The sequence below is a fragment of the Tubulanus polymorphus genome, chromosome 1, assembly GCF_964204645.1.
Source record: "Tubulanus polymorphus chromosome 1, tnTubPoly1.2, whole genome shotgun sequence".
Lineage (NCBI taxonomy): Eukaryota > Metazoa > Nemertea > Palaeonemertea > Tubulaniformes > Tubulanidae > Tubulanus > Tubulanus polymorphus.
In genome coordinates this window covers 27448941-27463695 of record NC_134025.1, presented here as the reverse complement: position 1 = coordinate 27463695, position 14755 = coordinate 27448941, and the positions used below count along the sequence as shown (strand labels likewise).

The following is a 14755-nucleotide window of genomic DNA, read 5'->3' as shown; positions in this document are numbered from 1 at the left end:
ACCTCAGCTCCTGCTCGAATGAGATTGTGATTTAATTGAAGATAATCGAGAATGACAAAAAGATTTTCGATGGCGTTAATTACAGTTCGTTTATGACAACCAGTAAACACGTCAATGAAAATGAGTAGCGGCTGAATTAGAATTGCAGCTGAAAGTAAATCAAATCTCGCCCCTTTTCGCCATTGGTCACGCCACACGAATCGCCATTTTGAGGAATCATCACAACTCATAACGAAAGCGATTTCGGATCCAGTGCGGATTAATTGTGATAAACGAGATGCAGGACGTAATTGCTGTTTCATAGCGTATGCTGTGAACTGATGAAATATAGATGGAATCGCAATGATACGTGAAGAATATAAAAAATACACAGCAATCAACGGTTTATGTCACGCATTTTATAGCTGATGCGTGTGGTTCGTATGTGCTTTACCGTGATATTTCTTTTTTCATTGAAAATTTTTTCCTCAATAGCTATTTTGAAATGAAAAAATACTGCCGTTTAGGAAATAATGATTTATTTTTACCAATAGATTATTCGTTTTTTTTTCTATTGGAAAAATGTGAAAAATATATCATGTCCTCGGGACGCTTCCGTTTGTTCGTTTCCTGACTAATTTGTTAGCATCGCTGATAAGCGCCGTAATTGTCAGATACCCGACACAAACCGGAGTAACATATATATCATTATAAATTGACTTGATCGCATGAACTATCTTAAATAAGGTTTTACTAATAAACAACTTACAACAATTGCCACTTTCTCGGTTTCTATCCGAATCTGGTCGTTTTTCAAACAATCGGTTCCAGTACTCACGATCATATATGTCACCTGAAAGAAACAGTAGATTCTTGCCATTCGATTCTGTCATGATCTATCATTTATCGGTCCAGGTGGTGGTGAATATATGCCTTAATGAATTAACGGGGATTTGAAATGTGTAATTATTTTCCTAATTTGGTTCGTGGCTATTCAATAACCCATAGATTGTTAGTCTCATACGAACCGTATCACTTGGATATACCGTGGAGGCGTGAACTAAAGATAGACTGACGCTACTTTGAATGCTGCAGTAAAACTGATGTGATTTACAAATGGTTTGTTCAATTTGGTTACACACAATCTGGTCTCCGTTCGATTCAACTTTCGAGTCAATTCTAATAACACTTACTGCAGTCGTGTTCATCAGTACCATCCGAACAATCATGCACACCATCACACATTTTTCGTTGCGGAATACATCCGGTAACTGTAGCGCATGGGAACGTTCCTTCTTTGCACGCACTTCGCGCATTTGCTGTTAGATTCTGGTTGGCAGATCCTTGAAAAGGGAAGATTATTAATCTAAAAGCCTTGGACAGTCGTCAATTAAGTCGTATACTAGCCCATCAGAGATACCAAAAGTATTGAATGCAAGTGTTCTTCTACAAGGTAAAAGATATTTCCACTGTGGTTCGTAGAAATGGATGATAGCGAAGCAAATCTCTGGAGCCAAAATCAGGCTGAACTATTTTTACTATACCTCGTTATTCGGAATCTATATTGAATAATAGGAAGTTGCTTATTGTAAAACCGTTCTCTCTTCGTCTGCCCACTCGATGACACCAGAACTGCCTTAAGAATTATCAAATACTTTTCCACCGGTGACCGCTTAGATTACCCGCAAGACTTACCTCTTTCCATTGATGTTCCGAGGAAGTATTTAGAATCTGGGGGACTGAGACAGGAAAGAGTAACTATTCTATACGGACATATAGATAATCATTCACAGCATGAATATCTAAAATTTGATCTGATAAAACATCACATTATCACGTATATACACCTTCATTATTGTTTATATGTAATGCAACTAGAATTTACTGGTGTTTATGATATTTCGATATCAATAGCTTCGTGTTTATAAGTAAGAAACAAAAACTCGTTAAACTAAGGAGGAAAACTACATGGCTTCAACTAGATACACGAATTCTCTAACGACATGAATCGGTAGAATTCATTTAAAGCTCCTCCCCGGAGATAACTGTTAATGAATGAATAGAAACATTTCACCAGCTCGTCGCTTCGGCCTGTCATAGATAAGGCGAATTTCATCGGCAAAACATTCGCTATATCCCGCCTGCTATTGAATTCGGGAGACTAAGGTCGACACATTTAGACGAATAAGACTCTGATTCACCGAATGGCAATGAAAATAATGATCCCATGATTCAGTATGTTCGCCGAATTTATTCAGTAGAAGTGACAGACAGACTGAGCGAATTTGGCATTCGCCAATTAAAATTCGCTGATAATATCACTAGCTTGTTTTATTCGCCGACTAGAAAATTCGTACCGCGTCCCTCCTCGGCACACAACGCAAAATTTGGCAAAAACGGTTTGCTGATGAAATTCACAGGCTTACATAAAACTTTTCGTTGTATCTATAAACTACGGACATTAACGACGAAAATGGTTGATGAATTACTATAAGAAAAGCTGCGGTTATTTTTCCTACATTCAAAAGTTCAAAAACGGTTACTTCGAGTTATAGTGAGACTGTAATTGATGATACAGAACAGCGATGATAGGAGATTTTTCTAAACTGAAACAATGCCTTTAAGCCAGTTTCAAAGTGAATTATTTATGAAGTCATTTTATACGGGCAGTACTTCATGCTGCGTAAACTCTAACACGTTCAATTAAATTTGTGAAAATTGATAACATCGGAGAATGATATATCTGTCTGGAAATACAATAGATAACTGTCAGTAATAATTTCACATTTAATCATGCGTCAGGTATAAGATATTACAAAGAAAATTAATTTAGAATAATGTTATGAAAAGGGGATTTTACATTTACATTTTGACTACTTATTAAACTGTAAAAAACCCCTTTCATAACAAATATACTACAACGAAGAAGTCAAGCATTGAATGATCATTGTTCCGATATTGGATTTTGTTGAATGAAATAAAATGATAACATGCACATCACCGCTTGTCAGAGAATCTGGCCAATTCGGTCTTGAACGGATAGCTGACAGTTCATAGCATGTCAACGAATTGCTACTCGACTTTCCTGTACCAAAGGCAGATAATTGAATTTCAAAACAAAATATTGAAAATTTACCTTCTTTGTGAATAATAACCATCAGCTGTAAAATGATACCCAGTAACCGGGACAACAGTCTGACATCTCCAAGTGTCATCTTATACTGGATGCTGAGAGCTGCGTCAATGTAAATAACAAATACACAATGCGATCATGAACATCCAACCATCCCGTGCGAAATTATGTCCATAACAATATCTCTCCGTCACAATCAGTTGGTTTTTCATATGCGACAACTCGTCGAGATGAGTAGTCCTGCAGAAACCTGACTTCATTCTTTTACTATCTTAATTCAAAACATAGGCGACAATAATGTCTGAATCGAACAAAACTAAATATTCGATTCAATCACCTTGTAATTGTTATAAAGTTATTTGTAACGACAATGTTATTCCATCCAGGTTGTTTTTCTTAGTTACGCGGTGAACTTGAACTGGAATAGACGTTCTCGTTTTTCTGTGTTTTCAGTCTGGATCTGTTGCGAATCATAGATGTGTGTTCAACCTGGCACTGCCGTTCTACAAACACGGTTCGCATCGCTTTAATATATATCTTACTCCCATTAATATGCGCATTGATAGCACGTCATTTTAGTCGAAATCAACTCCGTGGAACTGGTTCATAACTAGAATCTAGAATAGGGTCCACCTGTGAAATTGAAATTTTCTCGTTTTCAAATCCTCGGCGCATCAATTATTTCGAATTCGCTGACTAAAAGCGTTGATGAGATAATCATAAAAAATATGTGGCCAGATACCTACAATAGGTACGAACAAATAGATACAAATAATGTCTTCTTTTTACTAGATTAGATTATTCTTTATTGCTCAAAATAATGCACAATTTTTCGAGCACAAAAACAGAAGTGAATACATGGAAATATACATGTACAGTTATACAATTTACACATATACAGTATCTTAACATAATCATAAAAATAATAAACATAAAAAGTTTTTTCGGCACATTTCTATCGTTTGAATAAAACAATTACTAAATCACGTCGATCAGTTATCTGATTGAAAGGTTGTCCTACAGATCCATTTAGCTTTCATTTAGACATCTCTATGTCCGTTTTTCGAAGTTCTACGAGCCTTGAGAGGAGAGCGAATGTATCATTGTAGGAAAACTTTAATATCATTGAATAATTACCATTTTCTTCGACGCTCGTACGACTTATGGGGAGCCTTAGATCGTGGCGTCGGATGAAGAAATTTTCTAAACCCTTTGAAGTTAGATATATCTGGTATATACGCACAATCCTTCTTGACTGATAGAAGTTTTACTTATTAGTTTATAGTATACAAACAATATATAGTGCTCACTTTGATAAGATATCACGGATTCATCGTCTTCACGGATAACCAATATAGTCAATTTGACTCACAAAAACTCCTTTTGTATTCGGATTTGCTTCCTTCGATTTTTCAAAGAAACTACATAACCTCGATGCTTGATTGAATGAAAACGCGTGACAAGTTCTGTAGTTTCTGTTGCATGCATCTGTGCAGTGAAATAGTGAACCAGTGATAAAACTTCGAGTTTTCACCACATCACTGACATTCTTCGAAAAGGTAAAATCTAAGAGAATGAAGATAGAATATGGTTGACTACTATCTGCAGAAAGTGTGGACAAGTGACCTTTTCAAATGAATAATTTTAGAATAACATTTTGCGAATGAACGTGTCATCAAGGTAATTTCCATACTTGATTCCTACTAAATCCTCTTTAGACAAAGAAGGCTTTACACTCATCTAATAATATTTTTGAGTCATTAACATGATTTCTAAGGTGTAAATATTCATTATTTTCACGTTTCATTTACCTCTCTGTGAATCGATTGCAGCTTTTATTTTGATCTCACATAACGTTAAATGTTCAGTACGATTCGACTTCGTGATAATCAAGTAACGCCCCATAGCCAAAGAACAATCCAATTTCCTTGTTTCGGCCTCTGCAAACGGATTTGGTTCGTAATAGCAGAGGTCGCCGTTTGGAATTGGTGGCGCTGGGGAGTTCGTCAGTATTACGCTTAATTCCCTCAATCGGTAGCCTGTAAGTCATATTTTCAAATATACACCTGCCTTCCTTATAGTTTAGAAATATTCCCAAAATACAATTTCTTTTCTTACCACAACAATCGGCCCTGCTCGTTATGGACACTGATGTAACCCTGTATGTAGTTCCTAAATCTATTTGCCACCAGGGTTCTGTCGTATAATCAGTGCAGGAACATGTACTTGGATTGTTATCAAATGCCCATTTGGCAGCCCCCAAAAAGCTGTTTGGTGCGTAGACTTTGTTCATTGATGACGGCTTACCAGTCAAAGTGATAAATTGTGCGCTTTCGGTGACTTCATTGGCAAGTGACGAAATATTGAGACAATAAAATTTATATCTCATTAAAATTAAAAATGGAATTTAATGAATTGAAGGAAACGTTTTTTAAACAAACATCATGTACATTTCTTAAGATTTTAAGATAAATTCTGACCTGATCTAACGTAGAATAGTGTAAATGTTACACTTAATATCCGACACATCATTGCGAACTTAATCTATCCTGACGACTCGCTCTGTATATGTGTAGGTAATGCAAAGCATCGCGCAATTTCCAACTTCGATAAATGAATTATTTACTCTGACAATTCGATGGATAAGGCCGATCTGCTACTAAGCTACCTTTTACGGCTGATAAAAACAACATATGTATACAAATGAAAACTTACGATTCGTTGGATTTGATTTGATTTTCATGTACAGGTAAAGTTTTCTCAAGACAAAATATACAAATAGCATTATGAATAGAAAAACCGAAGGAATATTCAAGATAAAGAATGAAACTTATATGAGGACTTTGATGATGTCCTCTCACGGCTGACCATAGATTCCATTCGCCTACTGGTTTGGTTTGGTTTCTTTTATTTACTCCATAATCTTGATGCTTGATTGAAAATACGCAGCAAGTTCTATAATTGATGGTACAGCGAAATAGTGAACCCCGTCATAAATCGTTGAGTTTACGACCCACGGGTAAGGAATATTGTCAATTTGGCGAACAAAGACTCCATTCGTATTTTGATTTGGTTCTTTTGATTTTTGAAACAAAATGCTTAATTTTGATGCTTGATTGAATGAAACTGCGTAGCAAGTTCTGAAGTTCATGGTACATTCATTAGCGCAGCGGAATGGTGAAGAAGTTATAAAACTTTGGGTTTTAGCCAGATCACTTCTGACTTTCTTCGAATATGTAAAATCTATACGTAAAAAGAAAATACGGTAAACCTTACCTCATTTTAAGCGAATACTTTCTGAAAGATGCTAATGACTAGTTTGATCTCATGACAAACGTAGGTCATTTTACCTTTTTGTAAACATAAAGCAAAACTTTTTTGTTGCCATTGATTCTATATATTTTGACAGTTAACCGATGCCGAAATGTCTACATATTTCAACAACAGACAGAACACATTCTAAAAACAACCCGTTATGAAGAGTACAGCCCTTGTGGATACTTTAGGATTGCTTACATAATAGCAGTCGTCTTTCAAGAGTGTTTGAATAAACATCTCGCATCACGAATGCACCCTTTCGCTGCATCACGAATGCATCATCATCATCATCATCATCATCATCATCATCATCATCATCATCACCATCACCATCACCATCACCATCACCATCACCACCACCACCACCACCACCACCACCACCACCACCACCACCACCACCACCACCACCACCACCACCACCACCACCACCACCACCACCACCACCACCACCACCACCACCACCACCACCACCACCACCACCACCACCACCACCACCACCACCACCACCACCACCACCACCACCACCACCACCACCACCACCACCACCACCACCACCACCACCACCACCACCACCACCACCACCACCACCACCATCATCATCATCATTATTAATTTATCGAATATTTCAAAATGGTATCTTGTCAATGCCAACCTCAGATGAAAAGAATGTGTGCCCTGGTGGAGAGTTTGAAAGACCGGTTCAAAAGGTGTCAACATTATCATTCATAAGCCGACTACGAACCCTTTCCTTTTCATAAAGAAACTTGTACGCGAATAATTCAAAATTCTAATGAATAAAGCGTCCCAATTATGAAATTCTCATTTCAACGAAGCGCAGTATTTCAAATTCATTGCTTTTCCTATATAATTTAGCACTATATCTCATTTGGTGATGACATTCAAGACATTTCTAAAATTAGCCCCGCAGACCTGATTTTGAACTTGTTTATAATAATAAATGGCATTTATGTAAGTGTATTTATGTCGCGAACGAATGCTTTTGACGATTTATACTGAAACACGTTTTAACCGAATGCCGTGGGAAGCCACCATAAGTGACATTCTATGATTAAGACTCAGTGCCTGTGTGGTTTTATCGCAGTAGTGTTTAGTAGTAGACTCCACAGATACTGTTTAGTTGTTGAACCAGTGCACTTCCTGATGAAACTATGAAGACAATGGTTTCGTTGCGATCCATCAGTAGATTCAAGGATTATTTCTGGGTATTCTTGACGGTTGTTTCGGGCGTAACTTCTCATCCGATGTGTTTGGACTTTCGGCCACCGTTTAACGGTGCAGAAACTTTGCAATTGTGCCCGGAATATAGATCATTTGGATGTTGTACTGTGCGTGATGATACTAGGTTAATGGCTACATTTAAAAACTATACTAACCAAGTTACGCATATGAATAAAATGGCTTGTTTGCCTTACGTAAAACGTATTATGTGTCAGGAATGTTCTCCCTATGCCGCGCATTTGTTTTCATCCGAAACCGGGAATAAGCGGAATCTCCCGGGATTATGTAGGGACTATTGCTCAGAATTATATCAAAATTGCAAAGACGTTATTCCGACCGTGACGTCGGAGCCCGCAGTATTAAAAGCCTTGAAAAGCGAAGCAGAATTTTGTAAAACGATGGAACTACCTGACAAAACATATTGTTATCCAGACTTACTCAATAACGACAGATTCATCAACGAAATAAGCTGGACAACTACCCACAAGTCGGAATGTTTGTGTTTAGAACAATTCGACACCGGGCTTAGAAACCCTGTAATGTTGAAAACGGCCGGTGATGACAGTGGTAGATTATTCATAGGCGAACAGATAGGTTTGGTACATATCTATTTGAATAAACAGAAACTTCTCCACCCATTCCTGGACATCAGGGACAAGGTATTAACATCATCTAGTCAAGGCGACGAACGTGGATTTTTAGGATTAATCTTTCATCCGAACTACCGCCATAACGGGTTATTATATGTGTATTACTCGGTTGATACTGGAGGAAATCATGATAAAACACGTGTTAGCGAGTTTCGAGTTTCGAAACACGACAAAAACCGAGTTGATCACAACTCGGAACGTACTATACTCGATATTGATCAACCGTTTTGGAACCACAATGGTGGTGAGGTAAGAGTTAGCCTTCTAGTCCACACAGCCGGAAAAATTCACCATTATCTGCAATATTTCTTCTTCTGTCAAATTTGTGAAAAAATACTGTTACATAAATTACAGAGAGGTAATTCTGATTATCGAAAATATAAAATCTGAAATCCAGAAAAATACTGATCGGTTTTGGAGTTTAGAAACGTAACGATTATGTAAATCACAGTGGTGGCTGATTCGGGCCATAACGTAAAACTCCCGATATGCAAATCAGGAGGGCGCCAGAATGCCAGAACGCCAAACGAAAAAACGTCGGATAACCTTTAAAAATATCCGTTTTGGCGCCCTTATTTGCATACCAGGTATTTTACTCGATGGCCCGAATCAGCCACATCTTAGACAACCAATCTGAATATAACCATGGACTCTAAGAGTCCACGATGTAACCGAACAGTGAACCCACGTTTAAGATGAATCATCACTCCTTACATGCCTTACACGTCCTCAACTGAATTCATTATGGACATCTTGTAAATGAGTCAGATTCTATTACAAGAGGTATGAAAGTTGCCATGGTAATTTCTTATTGAGTTGAAATTTTATGTCAAATTGTTTCAATCATTTCGTGAACATGCATGAACTGCATTAATGGAATATTCATATATCAAATGGTTCGTGCCTTATCTATTGTGTATCAGCGAAAAAAATGAACAACCAAAATAAGTTTGAATTATTCACATACGAATTTTCAATGTGGGCCTGCGAGAATGAGTTTCAAGGGGCATATGAGATACCATTATCAGAACAGTCATCCTCATTGCCGAGATAAGTAAATTTTCCAAGATTAACCGCAAGGACAATAGAAACAAATTTCATTCAAAAGTAGAAATTTCTAGCCCACTTAGGACTAATAGTCCCAGCGAGCTGTTGCATTCACTTTTCGTCCGTCCGTTCGTAGACGGAATCCAGTTATTTTGGAAAGTTTTGAAGGTGCTTCTATGATTGTCTTGATATTTGGTTAAATCTATTTACCCCTGATACATCTTCAGCCCAAAAACTGGCCCCATCAGGATCAAGATGGCCGTCTGCCGGCCATTGCCTTGTGACCTTTTTGTGCGTAAAAAGGTCAGTTTTGGGCTGAATTCCGAGACCTGTAGTTTCCTGATGGTATGCCATTTTTCATTGAAATTCGTGATAAGTATGTTTTGGGAAGGGATCTTTAGCATATCGGACGGGTTTTGCAATCAGTTAATTATCACGCAATCAACGGCCATCTTAGTGTCATCAGTTTGCATACGTTTTTTTTGTTGCAGAAAATATCAACAAGATATACCTAGTCTTGATATATGACTATTATTAGCACTGTCATATGATAGATCTCCTCACGTGGAGTTGGAATCACCTATTTTTGTTCTTTCCACCCGGGGAGTTAAATATAAAATCATATACAATTTGTCTATTTACACTGGTACGGTAACTATCCATATTTCGTAAGCGCAATCAATTACAAAATTCTTTTGAGGTGAGTTTCAAAGCCATAGGTTTTTGTATATGGTCACCAGGGGGCGTTGAATAGTGGAATAACTTAGTATTTCCAAATAATGTTGATAAGCATATTTTTTACCACAATCGATTACATAATTGTTGCTCATGACATGTGGTGAGTTTCAAGATCATATTGTTTCAGTATCTGTTCACCAGGAGACGTTGAATATTGAAATCTTCAGATTGTTGAGCATTTCAAACCATTTCCCAAGTGGGCGTGGTGTCGTCCCTGGATCCCTAGTTTTTATTGTGGCACTTCAATGTAGTACGATCCAAGATATCCTTAAATTTATTCTCTCAATACAATCTTAATGCTGTGTTTCGTGTTGAACCAATATTAGCCGTACAGCACATATGAATTGAACAACATTGAATGAAATTACCAAGTAAATCTGAAAGCACTACATCTCTAAATGATGGATAGAATTTTATTTTTACCAAACATTAAAGTTAAACAATTTATTGAATAAAATTTGAAACTCGTTTTAACTCGAATAAACCTTTACACAGATGCTGTTCGATGATAAAGGCTACCTATTACTTTTCATCGGCGATGGCGGCTCTTCGGGAGATCCGAAACATTTTGCACAAAACAAGTATGAGTTTTTCTCAATGTTTTACGCATAAATATTTCGAAAATACTTCGAAGTTATTTCTAACACTTTTAATATCAACGCTAGATTCAACGATGTTATTAACACGCAAGTTTTGATGGTGGTCTACGGACACTTTGCAGTAAAAATTCACTATCTAACGCTGCTTATCTTAACATGTAACATTTTAGTTATTATTTGGCTCAGATGGATATCTATATCTTTCGACCGGTGATGGTGGGCACGGGGGAGATCCATACGGCCATGCACAAAACAAGTAAGTCTCGCTGATAGCACGGCAAAACGTCCGAGCCCATTTGTACATATTCAAGATACGGCTATGGAACAGTGGAACTGGGTCCAGGTGTTGTTCAGTCGTGAATTAACTCTGCTATTAAAAACACTATCATATATAATGACACGTGTGGAAACATATAATCATGTGAATCAAATCTTATCAAAATACATACATGTATTTTCGATATTACGAGATAACATCCGCCATTAGAAGTATTTAACGACATAAAAGTTTTTTCGTTTTGCGCATTGTTATTCCTGTATTGAATGTTTTAGGAGCCTTACTTGGTTATAAGTATAACCATGAATTAGATTCTGTTCTCTTTCTACTACAGGGGTGTCTTACTTGGAAAGATCCTACGGATAGACATAGATAAGCAGGATGTCAACAAATCGTACAGTATCCCACCCGATAATCCGTTCGTTGGCAATTCTTCAGCTCGACCAGAGATTTACGCTTACGGTATTAGAAATGCCTGGCGTTGTAGCATTGATCGGGGAAATAGGAAAACTGGTAAATTATTGATAATATTTGGCGATGGCCTTAGAATATCTATCACAAAAAATAAAAAATAAAACAAATTCTGGTTATTAAGGAACATGCCAACGGCAATATGTTATTCGTATGAAAGGTTATCTAATTCACTAACATTTGTGGACCGACGGATTAGAATTTTTGATATTTTTGGCGTCAATTCGATACCATCTGCAATATGTTTTAAGGTGTTGGTAAAGGGCGTATATTCTGTGGTGATGTTGGTCAAGCGCGATACGAAGAAATTGATCTTATAGTTAAGGGCGGTAACTACGGTTGGAGTGCACGAGAAGGTTTCGAGTGTTATAATAAAAACCTATGCAACACAATCGGTTAGTGCCGTATAGAAAAAAAAATCCAAAAGAAAAAATTCAGCAACTGTTTGAATATTGGTAGATTCGGGATGTATAATCTCTATTTTCTAGAAGGGGATATTCGACCGATATACGCATATGACCACAAAGTTGGTCAATCGGTTACCGGCGGTTATGTTTACAGAGGCTGTCTAAATCCCAATCTAGAAGGACTTTACATTTTCGGTGACTTCATGACAGGGTATGTACATAATCAAGCAAATATATTTCTATTCATACCGGTATGTATCATGAGATTAGATATGCAGAATGATTAAAAGACTTCTACGGGGGCTGCAAAAGTATTCAATACAGTGTATAGCAAATGACGTCATGCGATCTAATAACATTGGAACCCAAATTAATGGGGTTAAATGTATTCTGGTTATATTCATTTATCTAGGTGAGACTTTTATGTGTGTACCGCAAGGGGCTAAATGGTTTTTTAAGCATTAGATTTCGCCATCGGCCATAAAATATTTTTGTTTGTGAACACATTTTTACAAAAAAAAACTATGCGTTTCAAATACAAAAGCGGCTTAATATCTTTATACATACTGTCATTTCATTTGGCAGAAAGTTATTTTCGTTAGAAGAAAAAGAAGGAAAATGGTCCCGGAAAGATATTCGTATGTGCAACCGCCAACGGTGTCCTGCTCCACTTATGATCAATTATGAAAGAAACATTATTTCATTTGGAGAGGATGAATCTGGTATAAAAAAAACCAAACAAATAAAATCGATCCTTCTCGAATCCTTTTGTAGATCGGTGAAACGTGATTTCTGTTTACTATTTCAGGGGAATTGTACATGTTGACGACGGATTTCGCAAGTGCAACTCATCCAAGCGGCAAGGTGTATAAATTGATAGACCCTGCTAGGTAAAATAATATTACTCCATACCTCTCCCTCTCCAAAAAATAAAAAAAAACTAATGCAACTGATTTTTTTTCGCAGGAGAGGGGATCCGTCCACTTGTAATGGACATCCGGATCCACGCACCACGCGTCCTCACACAGTCATCACTATCAGACCCAATATTAAACCAGACCCAATAAACAATGATCAAGATACAGGTACCGTAACATAATTGCAAAAGCATTTATTAATGAACTCGCTTTTTTCCGTCAATTACGAAGCTTCTTATTTTTTTCAGGAACCGGTCTAGCGAGTGAGTATCCGATCTAATAACCCAATGAAAAAAAGTAGATAACACATCGCACTTCATACATAATTCACATTTCGTTAGTTTTCGGTTTTGATGTAACTGACGAGCAATTATCAATCTAGTTAGATAATTGCTCGTAGATGTAACTGACGAGTCAGTCGATCATTTAACTTCGCGTTCACAAGTTGGGTACACTGATAATACATGGGCTGTAGTTCTTTTATATAGAAAGAATTTTCCGGCTCGGTACCATATGTAAGCCCTATATTTCAGGAGGACATAATGAAGGAAACCCAGACAAAAATAAAGGTTAGATCGGGCAAGTCCGATTCACTCAAATAGTATTTTCGATATCGCCAATTAGGATGAATACCCATCTCGCTTCTTTGTTTGTTTTATAAGCATATATACATACATGCGGCGACTACGTATATATTTTGTAGCGTATCCCAGCTTTTCTAGATAGGCCAAATTTGTTTGGCTTGCGCTTTTGGAACAAACTTATTATAATTACTATATAAAACGACCATAACGGGGCTATTTCTATTTACAACTTTGATACCGGTATGACACATATTTTCGCTCCGCATTTTTGCAAAGCCTGCCATTTTTGTATAGAGAGCACTAGTACACTTTTGAAATATATATTTCCTGCATATTTTCTCTGTTTTTCATTCAAAAGGCTGTCACTACATTTATATCGTATTCACGAGTAATTCATCATTGTGTCAGTTTGAATCGATCAATGAAAAATATAGAATGACCAAATCATTATTCTGATCAATAGGCATTTGACCCATACAATTTTTTGTATCAAATATAACTCTTTTTTTTCAGGTCCTCTCAATCGACCGAGCTGTTTTGCAGTCATTTTATATGTTCTATTGGCGAGTCGTTTAATTATGTAAGGGGTAAATGCAACGAAAACTCAACAGCCATATATATTTATATTCGTCCATCGACTAAAGATGGATTACGGCTACACATATAATATATACATCATTATTCTGTACATCATTATTCTGTATGGTAATATGGAAAATATCAATTGATATCAATATTCCACAATTACGGAATCTCAAAATTTTGACTAAGTGTAATAAAAAAAAGATTCCGCGGTATTTTTTCGGAATTTCTTTGAATGCTATTTAATCCATGATATAATTTACATCATATGTATTCTAAATTTAAGTTTCCGTGATTCGATGATTATCGTGTGCATGTCGTGTGAATTAAGTCATATTCTAGTCGTCTTTCTCAAAGGGCCAAGATACCAAATGAAACGTCGTTTTAATATGGAATAGTTTTAATCAATAAGGAAGTATGTTTTAACGTTAAGAAGAAGCATTCTATCGGAAATATCATCATAAAAATAACTCCAATGAGTGTTTATTGTATAAGAAGAAACCATTTTTGTTCTACCTTAACCTATTTTTAGATCCTCTGTTATATCAGCCCTTTGTAGAGCGGATTTTTCTCTTTTTGTTTTATGTTTGGATGTGTTGGCAGCGTGAATATTCGTTCGGAAATAAAAGTACATATACTCGTATTGAAGTATTATCGTTTTTCGTAGCGTTTCGAGGCTCATTTATTATTCATTGATTTTTCTAACCTACGTGAAGTGTTTTAAAAGCCGATACGAAGTTGGTCGACCTGCGATTATACCCTTGTTTCCTGCCATGAATTCCCCGATTCACGCAAATTCAGTCGTTCCACTGGT

General features: G+C 36.8%; 1 protein-coding gene across 3 annotated transcripts; it reads left to right on the top strand.

Moving 5' to 3' along the window:
• The first annotated feature begins 7545 nt into the window (after window positions 1-7545).
• LOC141906208 (HHIP-like protein 2) lies at window positions 7546-14578 on the top strand. 3 transcript variants are annotated; one of them, XM_074795459.1, is made up of 11 exons: window positions 7546-8568; window positions 10874-10959; window positions 11315-11493; window positions 11703-11846; window positions 11940-12069; window positions 12444-12580; window positions 12667-12748; window positions 12825-12943; window positions 13024-13038; window positions 13309-13344; window positions 13873-14578. In XM_074795459.1, exons 1-11 carry the CDS (start codon window positions 7600-7602, stop codon window positions 13941-13943), a joined length of 1968 nt encoding a protein of 655 aa, XP_074651560.1. In that variant the 5' UTR covers window positions 7546-7599; the 3' UTR covers window positions 13944-14578. The 3 variants fall into 3 exon arrangements, with proteins under 3 accessions (XP_074651560.1, XP_074651553.1, XP_074651568.1); XM_074795452.1 differs by lacking the exon at window positions 10874-10959 and adding an exon at window positions 10600-10685; XM_074795467.1 differs by lacking the exons at window positions 10874-10959; window positions 13309-13344 and adding an exon at window positions 10600-10685.
• The last annotated feature ends 177 nt before the right edge of the window (window positions 14579-14755 follow it).

What these genes read in the sequence shown, in the direction of transcription:
- LOC141906208 (XM_074795459.1), top strand. Translation starts at nt 7,600, where the DNA reads ATGAAGACAATGGTTTCGTTGCGATCCATCAGTAGATTCAAGGATTAT. An exon ending in ATTTGGAGAGGATGAATCTG is followed by an intron (nt 12,581 to 12,666) that starts GTATAAAAAAAA and finishes TTACTATTTCAG; the next exon opens with GGGAATTGTACATGTTGACG. An exon ending in AAATTGATAGACCCTGCTAG is followed by an intron (nt 12,749 to 12,824) that starts GTAAAATAATAT and finishes TTTTTTTCGCAG; the next exon opens with GAGAGGGGATCCGTCCACTT.